The sequence below is a fragment of the Amblyomma mixtum genome, chromosome 7 (genome assembly GCF_055824585.1).
Source record: "Amblyomma mixtum isolate Tamu chromosome 7, ASM5582458v1, whole genome shotgun sequence".
Classification (NCBI taxonomy): Eukaryota; Metazoa; Arthropoda; class Arachnida; order Ixodida; family Ixodidae; genus Amblyomma; species Amblyomma mixtum.
This window is the reverse complement of record NC_143018.1, coordinates 19,140,089-19,165,692: the sequence shown is the minus strand read 5'-3', so window position 1 is coordinate 19,165,692 and position 25,604 is coordinate 19,140,089. Positions and strand designations below refer to the sequence as shown.

Below are 25,604 nucleotides of genomic sequence, written 5' to 3'. Positions count from 1 at the left end.
GCATCTGTCTTGAAAAATACGGCAAATTGACACGAAGCATATTGTAGTAATGTCAGAGGTTACTCTATTTATGAGTACTACCCTTAATTTTAGAGGGTTGCTTCCAGGTTTGAAGCCTGTTAGATTGTTTCTATAGTTTCCAAATGAGCCAGGCTACTTGTTTTTTTTTTTCTTTGCAGAAAAACGACTCTACCAGCGTATACTGAACGTTGAATATCATTCCATTACAAATGATGCTCCCAGGGCTCTCGAACAGCATAGTGACGTCAGCAGTGTTCAGCTTCAGTGGTACTTCGCGACGTCGCCTGGATTATGGTCAAATAGAATATTCAACGACATGCCCCCTTGTTGTCTTATGACCCCTGGTTCGGCACGCAGGATAGACATTTGCTAAGGAAAGTAAGTACATGGGGGTCGCTCGACAGCAGCACGATTCGTATGACACTTGACCGGCACAGAATCGGCGAACGCTTAATATTGCGGCATGATTACGCTTAGCTCGTTTTTGTGTCTCGGGTGCATGCATACACCGAGAGCCGTAGTCTGCCTGGATGAACTAAACACAAGTATTGCATTTCAGAACAATAAAAATTTGTGTCTAGATTTTCATGATCTTTCATCGTGCATATCCAACAGCGCAACAGGAGCGTTTTGCTCGCCGAGAAAGCCATATAACAGCACTCATTCGACCAACACTAAGTAGATTTGTTCTCCAGTAAAAAAGGCCATTGCAGCAAAACGAATTCAAGCAGAGGATTGACACACGGAGTGATCACCGTGCAAGTACACATCGATCAATACAGTTTATATATTTGCGATACTTCTTTGGGCAAAGACCTTCAGCAGGCGTTCTTTTCACGAAATGCCTGAATTAAACGATGAGAACTGTAGGGAGTAGGCCACACCCGAATCCTTGCGAGTGAAAGATGGGTTGCGGAATTTAAATATTATGTGGGTTACAAAACTCACTCAGTCGACAATGTCTCAGCACGCAACAGGCAAGCGTGGGTAGCATCACCAAGGAAACAGTTGTGCGTAGGCGGATCACAGGACCTCAGTGACTTCATAAGCACAAGTAATGCACAGGGTCTTAACATTGTGTTCTGGTACCATTTGAGACATCTATGCAGAGACACGGTGTCGTGCATCGTGTACCGGCAATCATCACGACAAGGTGCAGAAGACGCTTACGAGAGTGCATCGGGATTTAAAGAGTTTACACACAACTGACACTTCAGTGTACACTGAAATTGGTTTTTGTAGTCATCACAGCTGTACAGAGAAGAGCTTAGATATTTCATCTAGTGAAGAGTGAAAACAACGCAAGGAATGAGAACAACATATTTGCACCTCCGTGGAGGAAGCTCACGCTTGCAAACAGCAGCAAACCGCACAGGAGCAAGGCCAAGGAGCGTGATGACGTCACTACACGAGTAAGAGATTAGATGCGTGTCCAAACAATCTCCTGCTATTATTGCGCCTGAAACGTTTTGTTTCTTTTTGCATTTGAGAAAAATCGCCTAGGGTAAAGACAAAAAATGTGAAACGGGAGATCTCGGGGTGCAGCGAGAGAAGAAACAGCCTTCAGATAATAATTATTGCCGAAAGTTAAAACGACAATCTGATGACAACTTTAAGTCAGAAAATTGCATGTCGTATAACACGAATAAGATCCCCCTCAGTAGCTACCTCTATGATCATGCTGTTTGCTGAAGGAATTATTTCGGTGATAAATTAACTCGCTTACCCTGCTTCATTCTTTGTTTTGAATGCCGACCCTACAAAAAAACAACACTTTTCTTTGTTTTGAGAAATATATTACGCTTATTTTCTGCAATGACACCTATGCTTGCTGTCTGTATTGTGTAATTTTGTGCACCCAACTTTGACAGAATATTGTTAATGGATATTAGCCACGCTGAGTAATCAACCTTAAGACCAAGAATTTAACTAGGCGAGCCCGTATCGTTAAATCTATTTCATGTGAGTGGCACCAACATTAAGCATTGTACATTCGAACAGAAATCTCTCGTTTTCGCCTTCTATCCAGCTTGGTAGCGACTTAATTAAGCAGGGTACGAACCACTTTATTAACTTAATTAAGCAGAAGTGAGAATGAATGTTAGAGAACGTCGGTCATGCATGTTCCTAGCCTTGTTTCATGTGCAGTTTGTTTTCCATCAAAATATTGCGCAACAAGTGCAATGAATAAGCGTTGACAGATCGGGTGCTTTCTGAAAAACAAGACGATAACTTAAGCAAGTGTAGTCAAAGGTAGAAAGGTCACCTACACACGAGACAAAGAGTACAAAAGAAAGAACAAATAGTTAAATTAATAATCAAAACCTTGATAAACCCCTCCACAAGTAGTTGGCGATTGTGCAGGGCAGCGTACCAAGTCTGAAAGTAACTGCACTGGCGTAAAGCATTAGCACGAGGGAGGGTTCGTGTTCGGTAGTGGGCCATTCGCATCAAGTTGTTTCATAACAAAAAATACGTTTCGCGTTTGCAATTAAGGCATAAACCTAACGCACCGCAGATTTTGCACGTTGTCGGTCACCATTTTCGCGAGGACTTCGCGCATAAAACAGATGCCCTCGTTCACACATCGCTCATGATGACTGTTCCTTCTTCTACTTCATACTGGTGTGGCACCACAGGGACAGGGACAGAGACAGAGTGACAACAACACAAGTGCTCACTAACAACTGACAAAGTTTATTAAAAGCACAAAAAATATATAGACGAAACCTATGGTTACATGCACAGTCATAACATGGTTACAAGGGTTACAAGTAGAAAACGCGTTAAATCACAACGAATCTATCTATTATCATGGTTTAGTGTTCTTTGACGATAATCAACCTCGGCGTCAAGCAGTAGCAAGGATGGCAAACTCACGCATACATCTGCCGACTTTTTTATGCGGAAGATAAAACTTCCCGGGAGATTATGGAGGCCTTCCGCATAAAAAAGTCGGCAGATGTATGCGTGAGTTTGCCATCCTTGCTACTGCTTGACGCCGAGGTTGATTATCTTCAAAGAACACTAAACCATGATAATAGATAGATTCGTTGTGATTTAACGCGTTTTCTACTTGTAACCCTTGTAACCATGTTATGACTGTGCATGTAACCATAGGTTTCGTCTATATATTTTTTGTGCTTTTAATAAACTTTGTCAGTTGTTAGTGAGCACTTGTGTTGTTGTCACTCTGTCTCTGTCCCTGTCCCTGTGGTGCCAACTCGCCCAATTTTCAACCCTTTTGAACCTTCTTCTACCCCTCCGGAAAGGCTGCATAATAATTAATGGTTTAAATCAAATTAATTGCACTCCTTTTTTTCAGCTACAGCCATATTCGAATGTTTGTAAAGGTATATTGTGATAGATCATGGTTTGAACTGTTTGCTACGGCACCCTCCACGCTGCCTCTTAAAAGGAATATTCATGTTATGAATTTTGCACAAAACCTGAAACATTGTCTTCTATTTCTACACAACTGAATTGTTGCAAACACTTTCATGAGCAGTTTTCATTGTTTCGCAGCCACCACATGGGCTAATATTGCAGACAATCCTGTTTTGGAACAGACATTAAAGTACACCTTCCAGCAGACTTGTTGAAAACAGATGCCCTCTCAGAATGGACGAGGAAAGAGGTTTACGGTTATCTGAGAGACCTTGCCCTGCACATCGCCAACTCATGCCACGTACACCACCAGACAGTGTGATAGATGCTTCTGCAGCGCGCCGAAGGGAGTCGCTGCTTCGCGTCAAGTTGATATGCATATTGAAGTTCCTGGTTTTTCAGTGCGTTCACGCATGCGCGCTAAAGCCGCCCTGGGTGGAACAACACAGGACAGGCTCTGGGAGCGAGGAATGAAGGAAGAGAACACCGATAAAGGGCGCCACGTGCCTTGAAGCTTAAAGATCGTATAGATTACCTTTCAATTCGCTTCAGCATATCCGCACATTGCCGTTTTCATACCTCTCAAGGTACCCATAGAGGGCAGTTGTATCATTTCAGCCTTCTGCATCTTAGGTCGCGTCAGTCACAAAGCAGCTCTGTCATATAACCTGATTATGTTTGAGCATACTGCTCAATGAGACGGGATCAGACAGAAATTTGAGGTGCGAAAAACGAAACAAAAAATCATTGAAGCCTAATCATTAAATTCGAATCTATGTGCCTGATCTGGTATATAAAGCCTTAATCCGTTAACAGGCACACTTTTTTCGAAAATGGCACCAAAATGGCCTTTAAGTACCTGTGCTGCCATCTGCCGGAAAAAGGAAATATTCTTTAGACCAGCCGTACTCAGCTTAAACCCGACACAGAGTACCAGAAAACACATGACCGGATTATGAGGAGCCTGGCTCGTCGAAGTTCGCTGTGTGGTTAAGCAGAATTTGGTAGCAAGAGGCAGAGCGAAAGGAAAAAGAAAACGATTATTAGACTAGCGTTGATCGAACGAAACCTTAATGAATTGACTGTCAAAGTTTGGATGTGGCATCACCCGGTGTTTTCTTCCTCTCCCAAGCGATGAGTAGGGCGGATCAACGTAGCCACTCTCATACGCTTTCGCTTAGGCCGCGCGGTGGTGACAACAAGGATGGATAACGGAACATGGGGGGCCATATGACACGCGTAACAGGGGCCGATCAAACACAGTCATCCACGCATGGCGAGAGACACTGATTTGAATGACAACGCGTTCACACGTGTGGTCGAAATCGTCGCACGGTCGTCCCAGATAAAGTATATGCGTGCATCCTGTTACAGAACTGCACTAAGTGGCAGAACAACCTTCACAGCCGCAGCAAAAGACGCCGGCCTTTAACCAGATGTTTTCATGTGAACTAAGAAGCGAAACGCAATTTTTACTGCGCTATCTCCTGAGCTCTCATCTGTAATGGCAACTGCTATGCAGTGGTGGATACGTTATCGGACATTTCAGATTGAAAAACTTGGTGATGAGGGGACAAAGAATTCGTCGCAAAGCACTGCGGCGACAATGCCGCACGTGTGAACGCGTTAAAGCATACATCAGATTTCACAAGATTTCACAAAGGCAGCCGCATCGCGGCTGTTCATATTAATGTGTGCGTGGTGGGGGCTACACAGAATTGAGAACACACACTGGCCACACGACACATGAGTCAGAAACAGATCGTATCGTACATGAAGTGCTCTGTACCCGAAGGTGTGCATGCGACAGCAGTTTGACGTCGACTCGACGCGGACACAACTGGTGAACAACAGTACACAAGTCAGAAAGGGGTGCTTGGTGACGCGTCCTCCAGTCGGAAGAAACTGAGATATAATGCGACCCTTGGGCAAGGCCGTTAATGCGGAAATTTTAGCATCACGAAGCTTTACAGGCAACCGAACATACAAAGAACGAATCCTGATTCCTGGAGATACGGGGACCGAAACGCTAGGGATTTGGCTTTACTTCATCAGGATGTGGATGGCTTTGCCTCCGAACACAAATCACGAACACCAAAGAACTGGAGGGACACATCATCTGTTAAAAATATCAATAGGAGCCACAGATGTATTTTTAGGTTTGGCGCTCAAGCCTTTCCGTGCTCAGTATTTTAATAAGAAACCGTTTAAGCGCAATAATGGAGGTTTAGTGCGTAAATCTCAGCTCGAAACACAGCGCATGGTGGTGGGACGCTGATATGTAGGATGTGCGAAGCGGTGGGTCTGAATGAATCGCTGTATGCGAACACTGGAGGGCGCAAAGAAAGGGCTTGGCGTTCAGAGCCGGTGCATAGATAACGTTTCTTTATCGAGGTAACTTGGAGAGATGGTGCACAACGATAGCTTCTGCTTGCAGTTGGAATCATTTATATGTATGATAAGAGAAATATTTAAAGTTTATAAGAAGTTGATATCCAAGAGCAGTTTTTGAGGCCTCTAGATGCCTGAGCAGTGAATGCTCTCACGCAACAACGTTACGAGGCCTATGTAGTGTTCGCGTAATCAAAACAAATTGCTCCCCTCGACCGATATGCTTTAAGTGATATGAACGCAGCTCAGATTTTTGCTGCGTACTCGAACATGAGTAAATGTTCGCAAAGAACGCGCGTTAATTTTGTGAGTACAGAACGGTGGCCCATTTCACGCACGTACGCTGGAGTTAACTGAACACCTTGTTCAAGCTTTTCCAGAATGAAGATATTTTGAAAATGTGTGCGAGTGGATACGCTCACGAATATGGTGTCACTTCAGGGTTTATACGTACACTGATAAGCCCACGCTGCAAAGAATACGCTAAGTGTACAAGGCTTCGAGCTTTCAGCAGATGTGTGATAACCGACGTGCTGAAAATTAGCCGCTGGCTTAAAATAATGAAACACCACTGATTATAAGCAACTCTTTACTGTAAGTAAATTATGTCGTCGCTAGTTAGGGAGAACTTGATCGCAATATACCTCTCAGTTCCCTCGCTGCTGTCGAACGTATTTCAGAGCGATTATTTTCGCTGATTTTATGCAGAGCGGAATGTGAAAATATTTAAAGGGCTCTTCCCCTGACAGAGCACAGGGTAAAGAAAAATTAAGCCAGATGCTTTACACATTACGTTCAAGATTCGGCATCAAAATATATCCTTAGAATGGAGAGGTGTGAAACATCGATGAGGACTGACCACGATTTAAACATCGACTCTCTCAATATTCAAGTATGGGAAAGGAAACTAGTTTTTTTTTGTGTGGAAAGGCTTACACATTTCCGAGTAACGGCGCGCACGAGACACTGGGATCTAACAAGGCCATCGTTAACAGCAACATCGGAAACAGGCGCAAAACGGTCTCTAGCAAGAAATCTCGCTTCAGCGCAGGTATAGTGCGGATGCATGTACACAGACACGTCAGCGGTGAGCGCGAAACAGTGGTTCAACATCACAATCGCGTCAACAGGGTATTTTAACAGCAACTATAACAGCGTCTATAACAGCGTCTATACAAATGACGGATATTAAGGCGGATTGAAGCCCGTGGTTTTTCACGTCTTATCATATTTATTTCTTCCATCTTATGGCTGCTTTAGTTGCGTGATGTGCTGAAGGTGTTAGCAGAAAGAACGCGACACTCGTACTGCAGACATACCCTGCCGAGTTTGTAGGGATCGTTAGTTTATACTCAGAGATCTCGAAATTGCGATCGTTTCAGTGCGACCGCCGATGCGTCTAGTGCACTGAGTGGCATTCGGTTTCTTTACAGGCATTCACATTATCTTATTTTACTTCTTGCCAGATGTCCAGAGAAGTGCTCTAGAAGCTACAGGCGTCTTAAACCAATATGAAACGCAAACCATTTCCTGTGTATTTATCCGTGCTCTGCCGTCTGCTCGCATTTAGTTATCAGTGCAAGAGACTGCCCATTGTCTTGCCGAGGCGAAGATTAGGCAATAAGCAGAAAAATGTACAAACCAAAAAGCGCCTTTATTGTTGGGAGCCGTGCGTGATAAAGGTACGCTGCGCCATCGCAAAAAAATCACCGCTAAGCCTTGCTAAAGTCAAGTCTGCAGATTTGGAGCTCTAACTGCAAAGTTGGGGAAGCGTTGGTGCTCTTGGTGTTTTCAGTTCATAAACTCACATCATTCGACCAAACTCGAGTTTTCTGTTTGGTAGGAATGCCATGATGAAACAGGTTGTGCCGAACTACTACCTGCCTGTCATCAGAGTAGTCATAAAACTCCGAGGTCTCTGTTTTGTGCTTGTTTTTTTTTTAAGAGCGCAGACGGTAGACTAGCAGCACGAGTGTTTCGTCTGTCTGAAAAAAAGTAACTTTACAGCAACGTCAGGATGAGGAAAACAACATGAAAGTGAGAAGAGTACACGCAGTAGAGTGGAAGGCATGAAGCCACAGTACCGCCGCACAATTATAGTGAATGCGGAAAGTTTGAGAAGTTTGAGAAATTGAAGGGTTGCTTGCTGGATTGTCAGACAAAACGTGCTCTGGCGTGCAACACCTATTCGCAGATGATAAATAAAGATAAAAATAAATCGACGAAGTTATTATCGAGGACATCTGGCGCTGGGCAGGGCTTCGACAATCCTTTCAGCACTATAACCGCAAGTGGTCAATTCTCGGCGTGATATTTTCAGGGTAAGCCGTATGCTCAGGTTTATGGTGTCGTGGTAATGTGTGCTTCTGTGTCCAACGTTTCTCATTTATATATTTTTTTTTAACTGTAAAAAGCACTATACCTACAGGTATACCCGACAGAGGTTTTTTAGAAGCACTTTAATAGCCTGACAAAGTTAGTGTACAAGTTCACACAGCCATGTGAGTAAACTTTCGCATATATGCTAGATAGTGAAACACGAGTTACTGGAGACTACATGTGGAGGAGTTGCAGAAAGAAAGAAAGAAAGAGAGTGGGAAGACTGAAACTATAATCTTTTTTTCTTAAAACATACCGAAATAGCTCTAGATCAAACTTAGTCTCAGGCTGGAAGGGAAACTAAAATTCACCGGACTTTAACAAATAAAAACTGAACATCAGGCTCAAAGGCTGCTTGTAATATATATATATATATATATATATATATATATATATATATATATATATATATACACACACATATATATATATATATATATATATATATATATATATATATATATTACGAACAGCCTTTGAGCCTGAAGTTCAGCTTTTATTTGTTAAAGTCCGGTTAATTTCTGTTCTGTTTGCCCCTTCTGCTCGTTATATATATATAGTGTTGCAAATTCTAGTGATTACATCCTGAAAACAAATATTGTTTCAAGCCGTTCGAAAGAATTGTATGTCCTTATACTACTCGTACAGCCTTGCAAACAAACAATATACAAGTGCGCGCGCAAAAAAGAAAAGCCTAGTTGGACTAGGAAACGACTATTGATTCATTTTTAAGATTTAGATCATCAGCGGCTATTTTCCACATTTATTTTTTTTTTTCCGAGAATTTCGTCACTGCGGTTTTGGTGCTTGCAAGAACGCCCTGACGGGATAACGCCAAGCACTCCTCGCACAAGGATAGGTTAACCTGCTCCTGAGTAACACCGTACGCCTCATCAGGAAAGAAAAAAAAAACCTCATCGCGCTCTCATGCTAAGTACTATGCTACCGCGCTTGCATAGACCTTGACAGTGGTTGCACAACATGAATAGGGAGACTAGGGAGATGCGACAGCTGACTCTGACAATCGGAAAAAGTATTGTTTGCGTGTCGACACGGGTGCAAAAAAACTACACGAAGGATGCCGACCTTTCAGCTCTACGGGAATAGCACATATATATATCGCAAGGAGTCGCACACGTTCACCGGACACAAGCTCGGGTTCCTTACATGCCCACACTCACTACACAAAGGAATTGCTAAGAACATAATCTTTTCTTCCCGCGAATTCCGAGTAGAACTTTCCAAGTAGCATGCATATGTTGAAACACCGTTTGTCAGTACTTTAGAGACAGAAAGACAGCCGGCTTTGCAACATTGTTTTTCTTAATCTACTCAACGCGGGTGAGTTGAAAAGTTTGCCTGTTTCTTATTGGCTTTGGTTACATGCGGAACAGCACTGCTAGTGCTATGTGGGCGACACGTTGCCTTCGAGTGCGCGGGCACTGAGCCAGGGTTGGCTTTTGTTAGGGTTAATACTGTGGGTGCGGTAGACGTAGCGCGGACTTCCTCCGCGCGACTACGGAAAATGCTTGCGTTAAGTTCGATGATCGTCAAACCTGTGTAGCTTACGTTTAGGAATCAGCCGCCTTGTCGTTGCATTTAGAGCCTCAAGTTGCACAGGAAACAGGGCTCCTTGGTCATACCAGCTTCGAAACTGAGGTTAGCAGACTGAGGCGCCAGCTAGATGCTCAAATAAAACCTGTCGCCATCCGTCACCACTCGTTGCGTAAACGCTGTAATGTATCACTTGTTTCAACATTTAATTTATCCCTACTATAATAATTTATCCCTACTATTATATCAAAGTATCTTTGTTACTATGTCTGTTTCACTTATTTTGCTACCAGGAACCATCACGGTGATCAACCACCTCGGGGTTTGCAACTTGTACACAGTTTGTTTCACTACCCACAGGCGGCGCGACAGTCTGTTAGCCGGCGGCTTTTGGCCCATTCAGAGTGCCGCATTTGAATATGAGTGCGCTGTGGGAAATTTCGTAGCTAGTATGGTCAAAGGACCCTGCGAGGAAAGACAACGAAGAAGCGCGATCAGTAACAGTTGCGAGGTGTTCCAGAGCAAAACAGCAGATTTTGCACATATAGCTGCTTGGACTACGATTTGCTGAAGACAGCCTGATAGGTGACGCACATTCGCGGACCGCTGAGGGGTCTCGTGCAAAAGTGGACGACTGTGGTGAATTAAACTGCTAAGGAGTGCTTTCTGGGGCCCATTGGAGCATCCCGCATTGATGTGAAAAGTAGAACCCAAATGTCGGGATAAGGAAAGCGGCACGCATTCGTGTGCTCACCAGCAACCGTGTTATTGATTCATCTTTAAAACCAGACGTATATATTCCAATGCACACATAGAGAAAAAGAAACATGTCAGAAGAAAGAGCAGACAAAGCCAAATTTACTCCAATAAATGCCCATTCCATCCCGTTTAAAAAATCAGAAAATTTTGGATGTCCATCAAACATGTATCCGGCTCCCATGGAGTAACAGGAATTGCGGTTGCTGGTCAGAGCAGCTCACTTGCTCAGTTCTTTAATCCCGGCATTTGAGCAGCTTTTTTTTTATTTCATACTCTTCATGGCAGGACGAATATATTACCATGTCAACACTCTCCGCGGACATAAATACCCTGCAAAACTGTTCAAAGCGTTCCGTACACTTTTCGCAGTCGTAAATAGGTCTTTACTTTCCACAAGAAGGAAACAAGTGGAAAGCTTCGATAAGTGACATAGATCGATTCATCGTACACCTGGAGGAATACCTGAACCGAATTACTAGCAACCCTGTTTCTTGAAATTATATATACTTAGCTGTAATGGAGAGCCTGTTTGTGTGCTTTAAGAACAGTGTTAGTACTTGATTGCAAACACATCTCGAAAAAAAGAAATGTTGAGAAGCAACAGGATTTGCGCAGAATGTACGAAGAGCCGTAGTTCACATACGAAGAAGCAGTATCAAGTGATAATCGCAGATGACGAAAAAAGCACTAAATTAATGATTTCCGTACTTCGTGGCTACTAAAGTCGTGTTTCGACTTTTTTGCTCTGCTTAAAGAAGAAACTGCTAAACCGAAATACAGCTTGATTCGCAAACGAAACAAACTGATAACAAGCTGTTTACCGGGTTCTCTGCCGAATTTAAGGAGAACCGTTAAAAAAATCAGTAACTACAGTTTCCTTTTCCGTAGAAACTTTCGGCGCTATTTTGTGCCAATTAAGCCTCCTATCAGAAATAATAATTTTGCTCTAAAAGCAGTGTTATAGAAATCAAAATTTTCTAAGTGCTATACTACCGAACACAAAAAAGGAAGCAAAAGATATCGATTTCTTTTCAAGCTGCGACGTCTGTAACACTTCGAACAGGAGTGATTTTATTTCCAAGTAAGAACGCCTTCTTTGTAATAGTTTAATACTGTTACAACGCCACCACAGAGGTGGTTACGCTGGCTTAAAGGCAATTATATATGTTGAGTTGTTAGTTGAAAAATGGGTAAGTGGTAGTCCTCAAGAAATTCTATTCGGGCTAACGCTATCTATGGGTGTCATTTGCTAGTCGGAGTTCAAGAACCCATTTCTTTGTCTTAGAAAAGAATCGTACTCTTTGAGCAACATCCGAATGCAGTCTTAGTCGGTACCTAACAGTGTTAGTCTTAGTGTTACATTAGGCGGAAAACACGTTATTTTCTGCAAAACAATAAACGGCGTCAGCGGCACCTTTACCTCTTGCTAATGTGTTGGGACCCTGCGTGCTTTTTTCATCGCTGTAGTCATTGTGGTAACGAACGCATCCTTAGTGACGGTAGCATTCATTTCCTGGCGAGTTTTCAGATGCAGAATCTCGCGCACTTCAGCTAATATTAGGAACAGCAGAACAAGTAAACACATGGTGGCCACAATCTGTAAAAATTTCTATCCATTGGCGCACAAGGTTAAAGACGAAGCACCCGCTACTTTGCGTGAACACTGAGAATTAGTGAAACCCGCAGACATGCAGTGTCACAAGGGCCGACACACATACGACACTCACATCACTGCAACGCGTTCTGTCACATACGACTCAATGTTACGACGAGAGTATCACGGGAGAATATCACACGTATGACAACGGTGTGAGGAAAGCCAATGCTAGTACCCATATTCGCTCGAACGCGAGTCGGCTTCGCACGTAACAGTTTGCGAAGCAATTACATTTTTTTACGCTGCAACGCAAGCCCAACGCCAGCCCGGTAGTTGACCGTGGTTATTCTTCCAACAGCTCATAATACAACGCACTTCTCCCAAATGTACAAGACTCTATGCGACAACCCTTCAAGAAAAGTCAAGGAACCAGGGGCCGTTCACCCGTATGTGATAAGCTCATAACCGAAGCTTATCCTCATCCATGTCGCAATTGTAGTCGTAGGCGTTAAAATTTAAAGCTAAACTGAAACGAGTGACAGGCATTAGTCAGGGCAAGACACTGACGAATGCTTTCCTGACATCGGCTGCCTGTCCTTGTTGCGGTTTCCTGCAAGTGAATTGTGGCTCACTGAAGCTACAAGCCGAAGTCGAGAGCTCATCGCTCGAGTTTTATGGGGGCAAGCGGCCTCATTGTCCATGCTGCGAATCTATAAGCACCGCCTTTGGACTGACAATACATGCTGCGCTAAAAACACTTCGGCGCATTTTTCTGTTCTTATTTTTTGCTACACACTGCGAGTTACACGTTGGAAGCAGCCTTCCGTTCTCAAACGCTGTTTAACAAACGCACCAGGCGAAGCTTGCACCGCGGAGGGCCTGGCTGCACGAGAACAACCGCTGATTGACATAAAGTGTCCACAGATGGCGCTGTTCTTCGACACTCTCGTGGCGCCGCTCTCGTGTTCCCTGGGCGAAGCTCACGCCTACGTGGCGTTGCTGACGGCTGCCGGCGAGGGTATCCTGGGCTGCGGCAGAAGTCGCCTCGAGGTTCGAGGCGAGGGTGACCGGGACGCAGCCGGCGTCCTGGGCGGCGAAGACCGCAGCGACGGAGACCGCGACGACGCCGACCTCGACGACGCCGGGGACCTCGGCGAAAGGGACCGCGGCGACAGCGGAGACCTGGGCGACAGCGATCGCGGCGAGAGGGGCGACCTCGGCGAGTGGTGCGCGGTCGGCGACGTGGCCCTTTGCGGTGGCACTGGCAGATGCTGAGCGAGAGAGATAACGGAGATAGAGAGAGAGGGGGGACGGCCAGGAAAGGAGGTGGTGGTGGTGAGGAGGAAGAAGAGGGGCGACAGAGAGGAGCGCAGATAGATCGGCATCGAGTTTTTTCTTTTTTTTGTGCTTTTTTTTTCTTCGCAATCTCGACGGCTCGGGATGCTGTCCTGTGTCCCCTTGTCTGCGTGCTCTTCCGAACCCTGGCCTGGGCGCGGATGCCCGCGGCTTCATGACGCGAGCTATTTGCTGGAAAACAGCTGCGACTGTGTTGGAGGAGGGGGAGAGCGGGAGTTGAGGAAGAGAGAGAAAGAGAGAAAAAAGAGAGGAAAGGAGCTGCGGCGGATCTGCTCCAGCAACGATTCTCTATACTGAGAGCGATACGAGTGAAGGGGGTGTGTACAGTAACAGGATCAGTGCGGTTGCTTTCTTTTTATATATTTTTATTAGCTGTACACATTGGTTCGAATAGTCATTCTCCTCTCTCTATGGAACAGGGGACAACATCGATGCAGGCGTTGGGGGATCAGGAGGCAAGCCTTTGGTATCGTTCGGTGTATTCCAAGAAGCGCCCTAGATTTTCTGTTTTTGTGGAGATGGCTTTATTTAAGCCGATATAGTTAACATCGAATTCCTGGTGCCTGATTATTACACCTTCCTTGATGGTGAAGCGTCAGGTGCCTGCAAAGCTTACTACTGGAGCTGTTCCCACACACCTGCTGAAGGTTTTAAAGGTCCCGTTAGAAGTTTCACCGTTAAATAAACATACTACAGACTTTTCAATAAAATCTCACCTGTATCTAAGAAAGTGAATAGATGTCTATTTGATGGCTTTTGACCAAAGGCGTTAGGGGTGAATTAATTCTAGCGTTTCCTACGTCATCAATTTTGTGCATCCCATACCTGCACATTTATAATAAAATCAACCTGAAAGTTCAGCTGAATGTATTGCATATAATTGCGGCCTGATTTATAGCAGTTCGCGATGGGATGCTCCAGTCGTCAGCATATCTAAGAAGCTACACATGGTTAAGCTGATGCAGGTGACCAATAGCCCTTACACGTGCGCTTCAGTTCGGTACTTTTGCTTTCAGTGGTCTTGATACTCGTACGGTCCGGGTTTATAAATCGATGCTTAAGAATACACTTATATGGTGGCAAATAAAGTTTGTTACCGGGAGGAAAGATTCATGTTTGATGTTCGTCTTCAAGATATACAAACATAGAGTGCCTAGCGATGGCACAGTAATTTCGATATGATACTAGAATTTCTGAAAAATTCATTTGTTTACAAAACGATTTTCGGCGCTGCACTCCAATAGTCAATTCGACATGGATGTCCTCAGTTTAACAAGATTAAGGACTTTGAAAAATTACTCGAGGTGCCTAACTTTAGGTAAGAGCTACGTCTTTCTAACTTTAGGTAAGAGCTACGTCACCACTTAGCTAAACTGAATTTTTTGTAAGTTATGGGCAAACATTCTTCACCATACTGAAGCACACTGATAACCTCGCCGCTAGCGTGTGGCCTGTTTATAAGATTTTCAGAAGTCATGATACGCATATCGAAACACGAGGCGATTATTGGAAGTTCTGAGTTGTGAGGTTATCCTTGTAAAAAAGAGTGATCGTGGCCCCAGTCATTTGGAAACACTTGTAATATTACTTCTTTGGTTCATATTGCAGGCAACTTCACTTCGAAAAAAAGGCGAAATGAGCCAATATATCCTTCGCTGGTGTGTTTCGCGTGATATAAAATGAAATTTTGCTGAAACGCACGTGCACATGCGGGATGATTGCAACCAATGCACTCACTCAAACGGTGAGCTCGAAAAGGGTGTACGAATTGGTTTTGCTAATGTCACCATTTTCCTCAAAAAAATTTGTGCAGATCAGCAAGATATAGAAAAAAGTATTTTGTGTACTGGAGAAGAAAAAGGTTAAAAAAAAAGTTCTCTCTCTTCATGTACACTCTAAAAATCTCCAGCGTCGTCTTAGTTGACCAAAATGTCTGGAGCGTAAAGTTCAAAAGATTTGCCAGAAGTTGTGATGTGCATAAGAAATGCGATATGTACTCAATAAAAAAAGCGAGACAGAACGCAACGCCGATCACTAGAATGTCTAAAATAAATGAATTATATAATCGTATGTTATGAAATTTTGCAGTGTATTCGATAATATGTTTTTAACGTCTGCTAGAAACCGGTTTATTTGACACGACTGAGCCCAAAAAAGAAAGGCCAGTTCAGCTTTTATTCCCTGATGAGAAATAAATAAAATGTGAACTATAAAATAGAAAGAAAAAATAGATGTAGCTTGGCATGTCAAAAATGCGACATGGTTGTGTTGGACAAACATAAATTTTTGCGAATGTTTCTAATGGCGCTTTTTAGAGTGTAGCGTGCTTTCAGAGCAAGAAAACACAAGACAGCACAGAAGGAGCAAGATTACTGCTTCTACGCACAGCCAGTTCGCATTCAGCCCAGAGTCGGAACACCGCTTCTCTCCGCGCAAGACGCGCACGTCTAGGGGTTCTGAACTAAAGGAAGTAACTTCCTTTGTCAGATGGCCTTATCCTGTAGTTGGATTGTGGCATGTCTGCCGTTTACGAATAGCAACATGGGCGTGTTAACTTTGCTGCACAAACAGCCTACCAAAAGAGGCTGAAGGGGGCCAACACCGATGACAGAAGACTTCAGAGAAGCACTGGCACAGAAAAGTATCTCAGTAATGCTTGCGATGGCTTTGGTTGATAATTGCGCTATCATCGCATTTACCGTTGAGTGACTCGAAACAACAAAAAACCAACACGGACTCATTGAGCGCAATTAGCAACTGCTGATTCAAGCAGCTCAACCTAGTCGAAAAAAACAACAGAATATTTTGAAAAACACGACATTTTTTTGTCGTATTGGAAGATTTATCTGTTCTCTAGTAGTGCTTTTTTGTAGTCTGTAGTTCTGTAGCACTTTAGTAACTACACAGCATACCTACTGCTACAAAGCCTTTTGTTGTTACTACAAGGTCTTGGGCAAAAACAGGACAAACAACATGCTCTGACAACAGAAAGTGTTCTGTTGAGTTTTTTGACAGGGTAAACATTGAGTTTGGAAAGGTAGGTGTGACCGTGAAATAAAAGAAAGTTCACAGTTTTTGAGATTAGAGTTGAGCGGATCAAAAAAGGTGCTAAAAAAGTTACGTTTGTTGCGCGTGAGACGTTTTTAATGTTCTATTTCATCGAGTAGTTCTGCCTTCAGTTACCGGTTTTCGCCGCTCATCAAAAACTGACAGGTATCTGCCGTGACATAAACGGCAGTTTTCAACGCTACCATAAAGGAGGCCAGTGAGGAATACACCGATTTAAAACTAAAGCTAAACACATTTGTTATGGAGCACAGAACGAGACAACACAGTTACAAGACATATAAAGGCAAGAACTAACGTAATTTGGAAACTTATGATATTTATTGACCACTGGACATCATCACTGACAGCAAGAGTAGCAAAAAAAAAGACCAGAATGGAGCAAAAAATTTCACAAAACTGGCAACAAACGTTCTTTACATCTATCAAGGCATTTCTCAAGCGAATCGCCAGCTATCATATTGTTGATTGCCGTCGAAAAGTTTTATCTGCCTGCAATTCAAATAAAAAGTGGGTTAAATGTCTTCCACCACTTGCAGTAATTGCCACGTAGTGTTGACAGTAACCTTTCCTTCTCCTATTTAGACCCGTTAAAGCGACAACTTCGACAACTTCATGCAATCAGTGTTATTTGTAAAAAAATCATTTTCTGGAACTTTGTGCGTATGCTGATAATTGCCCTTTAGCAAAAAGCTCCTTTCTGGTCGAGAAAACTGAGTTTAAATACCTTTTTGCAGGTTGACTGAAACTCGTGATGTCATTACCGAAAAGTGTGGGTTGCCGCCGTTTTGAAGAGAATGATGAAGTAGCGTAGCCTCCTCGATCCACGCAAAAATAGACGTCGCCGCATGCATTTTAGTCGCGAAATCCGCCCGGTGTTGTGACAACACCTGTAGTACACACTTTTTAAATTGGTCTTTCGGTGAAAGTGGCAACTTAACCATAAGAACGAGGTACCATATTAATAGAGACCAGATTCAATCTTTCCTGATTGTCCCTTTATTACTCGTATCTTGAAACTGTACTAGGAAACGCGTCCATCGTTTCGTGCTCCAAGACAGCGCGTTTAGAGCTAAACGCGATGATTAAGATATGAAAGGAAACTCATGCAAAGGCGCACAGGGCACTTTGCATATGGCCTATAAAATTAGAGGAAACACCCGTCTATATTCCATTAACATAACTGCCTTCGTTATTTTTATACTTCTTATAATTCGTTATTTTTATACTTATCAACCACATCGCCCAATGAGCACTTAGCTGAAGTGACCAGTGAGTGGTTTTTACGCTTTGGAAGAAGGCGAAAATCGGGATGAGGTTTTTTTAATGATTCGGGCGCACCTTACTGAATGATACGTGACTGTCCAAAATAAGTGCTGAATTAGGATACGGCGTATGTGATAATGGTCTAGCTAATTTTCTCTGTAGGAGTTAGCGTAGGTGCGAAGAATAGTCTTTGTGCAGATTTTCGCTTTCTATCTAGACGCCTTTAGAAATAAAAGAGTCAGTAAACTTTGGTCCTCAGTTCCTGCCCCTGTGCAGTATTAGACACCTTTAGCATACCGTGTACCGTGTTAGCGTTACCAGTACCGGAGTACCGGGAGCCTGCGCTCAGCCAATGCGCATGCGCAAATTGCCTTGACGGCGCCAGATGGCGCCACCTACCCGGCAGCTGTGCTCGCGCCCGCAGCGTCGGAACCAATCAGCGCGTACTGACCGCCGGTGGGCGGGCTCCCGGTACTCCGGTAACGGTAGCGGTAACACGGTACAAGGTATGCTAAAGGTGTCTATTACTAATTTAAAGCAAGAAATGAGCCTTAATTAGAACCGCTAAAAACAAAACCACCCTTAAAAGGTAAAAGATGCACTCTCAATACGGCTCCGCCAGTGGTGAGAGGTTTCTCCTATTTCTAGTGACGAAGACTACATCTAATGAGCGACTTGCAAGCGGTGCGATGCGTGGCACGGGGGAATGTGTGAGTGCCCGGCTTTGCGTGGAGAGAACAGTGTTCTAACTTCAACAGAAACAGACAGCGACATCGAGGGCAAGGGCAACAGCAAGTACAGCGCCTCTCGAACAACGCCCACTACGACACACTTGTCTACGGTGTGGCCGCACACAGCACAGAGAAAGCAAGCGCTCAAGCGTGCCTTAGCTCGACGAAACACTCAGTTCTAAGCAATTCCAAAAGACGTGCAGATCAATATAATCATGAAATTAATCGGTAAAACATTATAATAGCGTTTTAGGCACTATTCTGCACATTATCTTGCCAGTAAAGAATTCTATATCTGAGATATAAATATTATATTACATAGTCCGTTATTTTATATCGAAATGAGGTGCAATAGATAGCTGCGCCTTTCAATAAAATATAGTTCTTCCTATGACATGCGTACTTTGTATTTCCCGACAGAAGGAATTGTGTTCAGTTAACAGAGTATTTACTTTACTTGCATGTATATTGCCATGTGGAAGGACAAATGCTATTGAAACGTTTTTAACTGCACCGGGCAAGAATATCTGCACTTCTGCAACGAGACATTTCTTAGGTCGTACTTGAGCTGTTCAGTCTTCGGAACCCTTGCATTCAATAAAGGAAGCAGGGAAGTTTCGGAATCTTTGCTAGTGGCCGATAAAGGCTGTCCACAGAATTCTAACGGCAGACAGATTTTATTACTGCAGCATGACTTAAACGTGGCGGGCTTGTATAGATCTGATGCTGCTTTCCATACGAGACAGGGAGAGGCAGGATCAGGCGATGCTGTTAAGTCCACCGCTTTAGTGCCCGAGAAAGACGGTATTGAGAAAATGCACCCTGTCTCAATCAAAGGACAGCCCTTGCCACAACAGACAGATTTTTATGCCTTTCGGAAATGAATTTCGCACCGACATTCTAAGAATTGTAATTCTTATTTTAATAGCGTTAAAAGTAAAGCTGTCGGCTATTGCTTTCCAGGTTTCAGCGCATGCAATACCCTGGTGAGGGAAGAAGCGCATCTTTAGCAATCCCCAAGCCCACTGAAGCAAGAATAGCGGCACTTGCCCAGCCAAAATGGAAGGCACAGAGCAAGCACACGGTGACACACATTTTCAAGGCGGACATGTGAAGTAGACCACTGGTGGGAGTCATGCAGTGTAAAATGCACGTCGTGCAAAGGACACAGTCGGAATGCCCCGGCAGGACTCGCGACAGAAACACTGCCTGTGGTTTGACATATAACCTGCGGAGTAGCAGTAGGGTGTAACAATGAGTCTTGAATTGTACTAGGCTGCGAGGGAGTGAATAATTAAGTCTTCAGAACATCCCACCAAAATTTAGCACTGGGACCACAAGACTTATGTCACAGCTGACCTCAAAGCATACTGTTAAAAGGGTTCGAGCAAGGCAATGCTGGGTATCGGCAGGCAGGTGAGCTCGCAGCTGCACGTTATGTTGGAGTAAATGATAAATTGTTTCATGAATTAGGCGTAAAGAATCTCTCGAGAAAATGATGTAAATTCATTGAAAGGATAACTAAATTTGAAGCATGAATTCAAGAAACTTGGCTTTGTGAGAGAGAGAAACTTTAAGGCAGACAGAGGCCTCCAAATGAAAGCAGCATAATCTGTGCCGAGAAAACGGCATAGTTCAAGAAATTCGGTCAGATAACACTTCTATAACAAAGTTTTCTCGTCAGTAAGAAAGGTGAAATTTTTCGATCATTTGCTTTACTTTCCTTACGCACGGAAGGCAAAAAATACCTCTGTGTTAGGCTTTCATCAAGGGAGTTATCGGTAATCCGACACGCATGTCAGCGAAAACTTCAGCGCCTGTCATCGGAATGTTTGACATCTTAGATTTGGAACTGCCATAGCAAGGCAGTAGCCACAGGAAGCCAACACAAGCTGCCTTATTTTTAAGGCGTGTTTGCACCGTGACATGCGTGAGAAGTCAAGTGCAACTAGCATAGTTCCAATAAGTGTGCGTGGACTTCCAAGCCGCGTGGCTCTAGTGCTACCAGCCTTCACACTCACAGTGGAATCGGCAAAACGCAGTTCCTGCCGGGGCGTTCCAAGGCGTGGGCGGGTGCCACACACACAACACAAGTTGGCCGGAGGAGGGGGAGACAGTTGAGAGAAACCAGCAGTGTGAAACAGCACCACCAAGCGGGAGTGCAGCGCGCGGTAGAGACGCAGAGAGAAAGAGACGACGGATGATGCTCTCCGTGTACGTACAACTCCAGAGCCAATTTGCTGCAGGAAGCTGGATGCCTGGTTGGCGGCGTTGGGCAGTCCCGCAGCGCCGCACACTGCAGCGGCGGAGTACCGCCTTACGTTGGCTCTGCTCGAGCTGAAGAAGTCCACGCCCAGGTTGGGGCTCGCCTGCGGCCAGAAGGGAGGGCAGCGGTAAGCACACAACAGGGAGTTCTTAAAGCCGCGGCCTCGTTCCCTCAGCGTCACCGCAAATCATCGTTATAGTTAAAACCTTATTTCAGTGCTGAAAAGTGAATAGGATCGCGGAGGCGAAGTGCTATCGAGGAAGTGTGAAGTCTGTATTACATTTCGGCACAGTGACATGCATCAACGCAGGGTAATAAGTGTCAGAAATAACAAATATACAGCTCTTTTCATAAGTTCTAACGTAACCTCATTACCCCCTGGGCAGTGTCGGGGGGCCTGGAGTATCTTTTCTAGCACTTCATATTTCTAGAAGGTAAGCAGAACTTTCCTCCTCACTGTTAAAGTGCTTTAGAGTTTCAGGGCTTTCATAAGACATTTCCTGCATGGTCATGTAAACAACTGGCTGGTCTATAAACGTTTTCAGTTGCAGCCTGCCGCGTGATTTTTGAAAGTACACAAAACAAGCACAAGAATAAATGACTTGCTCTTCCGCATCTTTTGCCAAACTTAATACTAGCTAATAGTGCAGTATGCGGACGTATAAAGGAATATAAGAAAGAAAGTGAAAAAGCCGCGCGCCTCTAACACTAACAACATATCATAGCAGTGGCTAATGCTTCCCTTCACCTTTAGGGATCTAAATTTTGAAGACGAAGAACAGGCCGTAGCGAATGGACCATAACTTTTAGACGAACGAACCGTACAAACGCGGACGAAACAAGACAGACAAAAGCTCAGCAAGATACGCTGAGCGTCGTGCACTCTGTAACCTTACAAGTTTGAATATGCCTTTAGTGTGCTTAACTTTTTTTATTTTTTATGCTGCTAACTAAAAAAAGATATCAATCAGGTGAGCCTTGACACTCCAAGGCAGAAAATTTACACAGACGAGAAGAAGGAAACACCTGGCTGTGAAGAGAGTGATAATTGCAACCAGTGATTTTGTTTTTCATGCGAGAGCTTAGAATGCATTTCTAAAGCAACGAAAGGCGCAGTAACCTTCTGACACTGGGTGGACACCTCAAGCGTGCCGTGAGGAAAAGGACGAAGGAGGGTGCATTAAGAAGGAAGACAGATAAAGGCACGGAAGTGTAAGGTCCGGATCGGTTTGAGCCACATGCCTCATGATACGGTTCAGGTTTCCACCTAGTATAAGGTTGCTCCCGGGGCGTTCATTTCTCAGAAATTTCCGCTCGTCCTCGCTATCTGCTGGAATTCACACGAAGCCCCGCCGCAGGGCCTCAGCGGTTACTGTGTACTGTGCGATGTCAGTGCACGTTAAAGAACCCCAGGCGGTCGAGATTTCCGGAGCCCTTCACTACGGCGTCTCTCATAGCCTCAGTCGTTCTGGGACGTTAAACACCAATAAAACAAAAAAGGAAACAAAACTTATACATAGATCGCTGCATGGGAAGAGTGCGCATACAACAAGGAGCAAAAGGAAAGGGTGGCGTTGCGGGGAAGCGTACCATCTTGGGCGAACTGAAGAATCCCGAAAAACGCGAGTCCTGCGTCCCGACACTGGAATGCCTGCGAACGGGGAGGCCCCCCGGGGTATAGCTGACGGTGCCCTCGGGCGAACAGGGGGCCACCAGGATCCTCGGGGGCTGGATCGTGTTGTCCGAGTGCCTCCGCCCTGGGAGCGTGGCCTGCACGCGCAGCAGGTTCGAGTCTGGCGACGACGAAGCTGCGAGGGAGAGGTTGGACACTGCGTGTGGCCGATGAAGTGCCGATGCTGGGCCAGACGACTGGCCGACGAAACGCCGCGATGAACGGCCGAGGGCCGAGGGTGGGTACCTGAACTGCAGGTCCTGCGTACGACGTCGTCCATGCTGATGGACGTGCGCCGGGACTCGAGGCGGAGGGATGGTGGGCGGTGCGGATATCCTGTGGGCTGCTCCATGTTGTATTGCATCTGCACAGGGAGCCTGCGAACAGGCCCAGGTTCGTGCGGGGAGAGAAATTACAACGGTGAAGCCGCAGATGCGGTGGGGCTTACTCACATCTACAACACTTACATCACTTTTCGATGCGACTCTGGAAGCGCAGGTTGTTAAGACGCTTCTGTCGCTTTTTAGTGTTACTGCTGGAAACGTTAACTTAGTATATTCGTAATTCCTTAAATTCAAAACCCCACTTCATAATCTCATCATTAGAAATGCTCAGTCAAGGGTAGAATGAAAACAAGGATATTTGATGGTTCCCCACGTATTTAGCGCTCAGGTTGGGCTGATGTGTTTGCCGACATTGATGGATGCTCAGTGGAAAGCGTACTTGATACTGCATTGCAGGTATGTGTTATTTCATAAAAAAATGCGGACACTATCAAAAGTAGTGCGTGATTCCAATTATGGCCGAAATATACACTTATACTCTAAATCACGACTGGTGTTCGTTACATGAAGGTTCAATGCAAGCACTCAAACGAGTTTCGGTCGCACAACAGGCAACTTAGAGGCACGCGTTTAAAACGCCAAACCAATAGTAAGTAGAAATCTTTCTGTAACAGTCATATCTACAACTTGATTCAATAAGCTATACGGTCAGGGAAAATGCGTTAGCCTAGGGTAAAAAAAAATGGGGTTGGAGTGGATATTTTAAAGGAAAATTGAGGACAACTACAGCCAATCACTATTTTCTTTAAAATTGGTGACCTTTGTCTTCTAGCTATTTTGTTGTTTTTCCGGTAGCAGTAGACAATCATCTCAGAGAAAATCAGAATTACAGATGTTACCGCTAGTCGATTCCAACTCACGACGTCCGTACCGAAAAGGACAGATTCCATCGTTTTGAAGTGAATGCCGGTGTAGCGTGGCCTCAGGGATCCGCACTTTAAATCAGCGTTGTCGCACACATTTTACTTACGGAATCGGCCGGTGGTGGCGGCACCTGTATTTCGTTTTTTTTTTTTGTAATATTTTCTAGATTATGAGAGCTCTGCTTTTGGTGAGATTGTTATCTTCTTGATTAGAACGCTGTATCTGATCGATACAAGTCATCTTGAATTTGTGCTCGGTGCCCTTTTATACAATCGCTTATTGAGCTCAAATTTTTTGCCTCTGCATTTATATCGATCATCATCATCATCATCAGCTTCCGTCAGCTGCAGGTCAAAAGCTCCTCCCGTTCCGATCCACTAAACCCTTGTCCAGCAGGAGCTGGCGTGACATGCATGTCCACATGTTCATTAATTTCAAGACGATAGCAGCGATAAGAACAGTACGCATCACTAGTAATCTGTACGTAAGGCTCGGAAGACACTTGCTACATTCTCATTTCATCAAACAGTCCAGTGCTCAGAGTGGCTGGAAAGAAAACATTTCGCTTGTAAAGCAGTTGGAGCAAGCTTCCGAAGAGCAGTCAGGCTAAGGGCCAAGCGGAATGCACCACGATGCAGAAACAGTGCACGCATCTAATGCGGCCACAGGAAGCACGTGCAAAAAAACTAGAGAGTCAGCACATAGCGCGGGATCTCCGCAGATGCTCTCGGTCCTTCGCCAAGCCGGCGGCAGAATGCAAGCAGCTCTAACATGGCCATGCTAGAAGCAGCCAACTGCGAAGCTTTAGCTAGCGTAACGAACGCGGATACAAGATGCGAGCAGATTACTCCTTTGGGTGGTTTTGGACGTATGGAACACGGCATGAAACACTAGCGTCGTTTGCATTCATTTGACTGTCTTCAAAACGAACTAGCAGTGCGAAAGTCGCGGTATGGAGTGAAGAGCATGACGATAACACTTTTACCTTTATCTCTTTTCCAAAGCAGTCATGAAGAAAGGAGTCTTTTGCGTTTGCCTGCTCAAAAACAACGCAAGATATCGGGGCATAATCACGGCATCTACCCGCTTGCTTTTACTGAGCCATATATGGGCAACAATGAAGGCTCGTACTCATTTCGCGTCAATTTATTCCGCGAGGTTAAGGTTGCGGCATTAGTAGTAGCCCGGGCTTGTTTCGAGACGAGAGTTCATGCACGCCTGCCGTGATTGTGCTTTGTGGTGGCATGCTTAGGGCCCATACGTGGAGGAATCAATCTACAACGTGGAGATTTCTTTCGGTGCTGTAGTGCAGCCTCGATATCAGCGATTCACGAACTATTTCTCTCAAGCCGTTACCACGGTCTAATTGAAGTTGGAATAATCCCACATTTCAAATATTCCCAATCGGAAAAAAGAAACGGCCAATCCACGTCAAAAATACGACACAATGCTGTAGTTTGTGCTCTAGTACATTTTTGTAGTATGTTGCTGTGCAGTAACTGTACAGCATTTTATTGTGACTACAAAAATTTCTGTTACTACAAGTTGCTGGGCATGAACATTGCGAAAAATTTGTTCTTACGATAGGAAACTTTCTGTTGTGTTTTTCCACTCGGATGAAACCAGATGTGCGTTAATGTCACTTCTTTCCGAATCGAAAAACAGATCCAAAATTTTCTGTCGTCACAATAGATTTTCTGTGATGTTTTCGCCCTTGAACTTGTACAACAGAAAACTTTGTAGGAACAACAGAATTTTGTGTAGCTACTACAGAAGAATACTGCAGAACTTTAAACTACAAAAGAAAGTATTACGAAAAAAAAATCAACAGTACTACAGAGAAATACTACAAAATAAAACAAAAACTTCTTGCACTGCAACGCCAAAAAAAGTTTGTCGTATTTTTGACACCGTTCTGTCATTTTTTCTGACTGGGTTGTCACTTTTCGGC

General features: G+C 44.4%; 1 protein-coding gene across 1 annotated transcript in view; it reads right to left on the bottom strand.

The window, feature by feature from the left end:
- Nucleotides 1–8,684: 8,684 nt before the first annotated feature.
- bma (SCY1-like protein bma) overlaps nt 8,685–25,604 on the bottom strand; it is a 218,838-nt gene continuing 201,918 nt past the window's right edge. Inside the window, exons 20-23 of the mRNA XM_089553889.1 lie at nt 22,692–22,822; nt 22,364–22,602; nt 20,730–20,876; nt 8,685–13,359 (exon numbers count right to left, since the gene is read on the bottom strand). Of these exons, the coding sequence (XP_089410015.1) occupies nt 13,075–13,359; nt 20,730–20,876; nt 22,364–22,602; nt 22,692–22,822 (802 nt within the window). The 3' untranslated portion in view covers nt 8,685–13,074. The remainder of the gene's footprint in view (nt 13,360–20,729; nt 20,877–22,363; nt 22,603–22,691; nt 22,823–25,604) is intronic.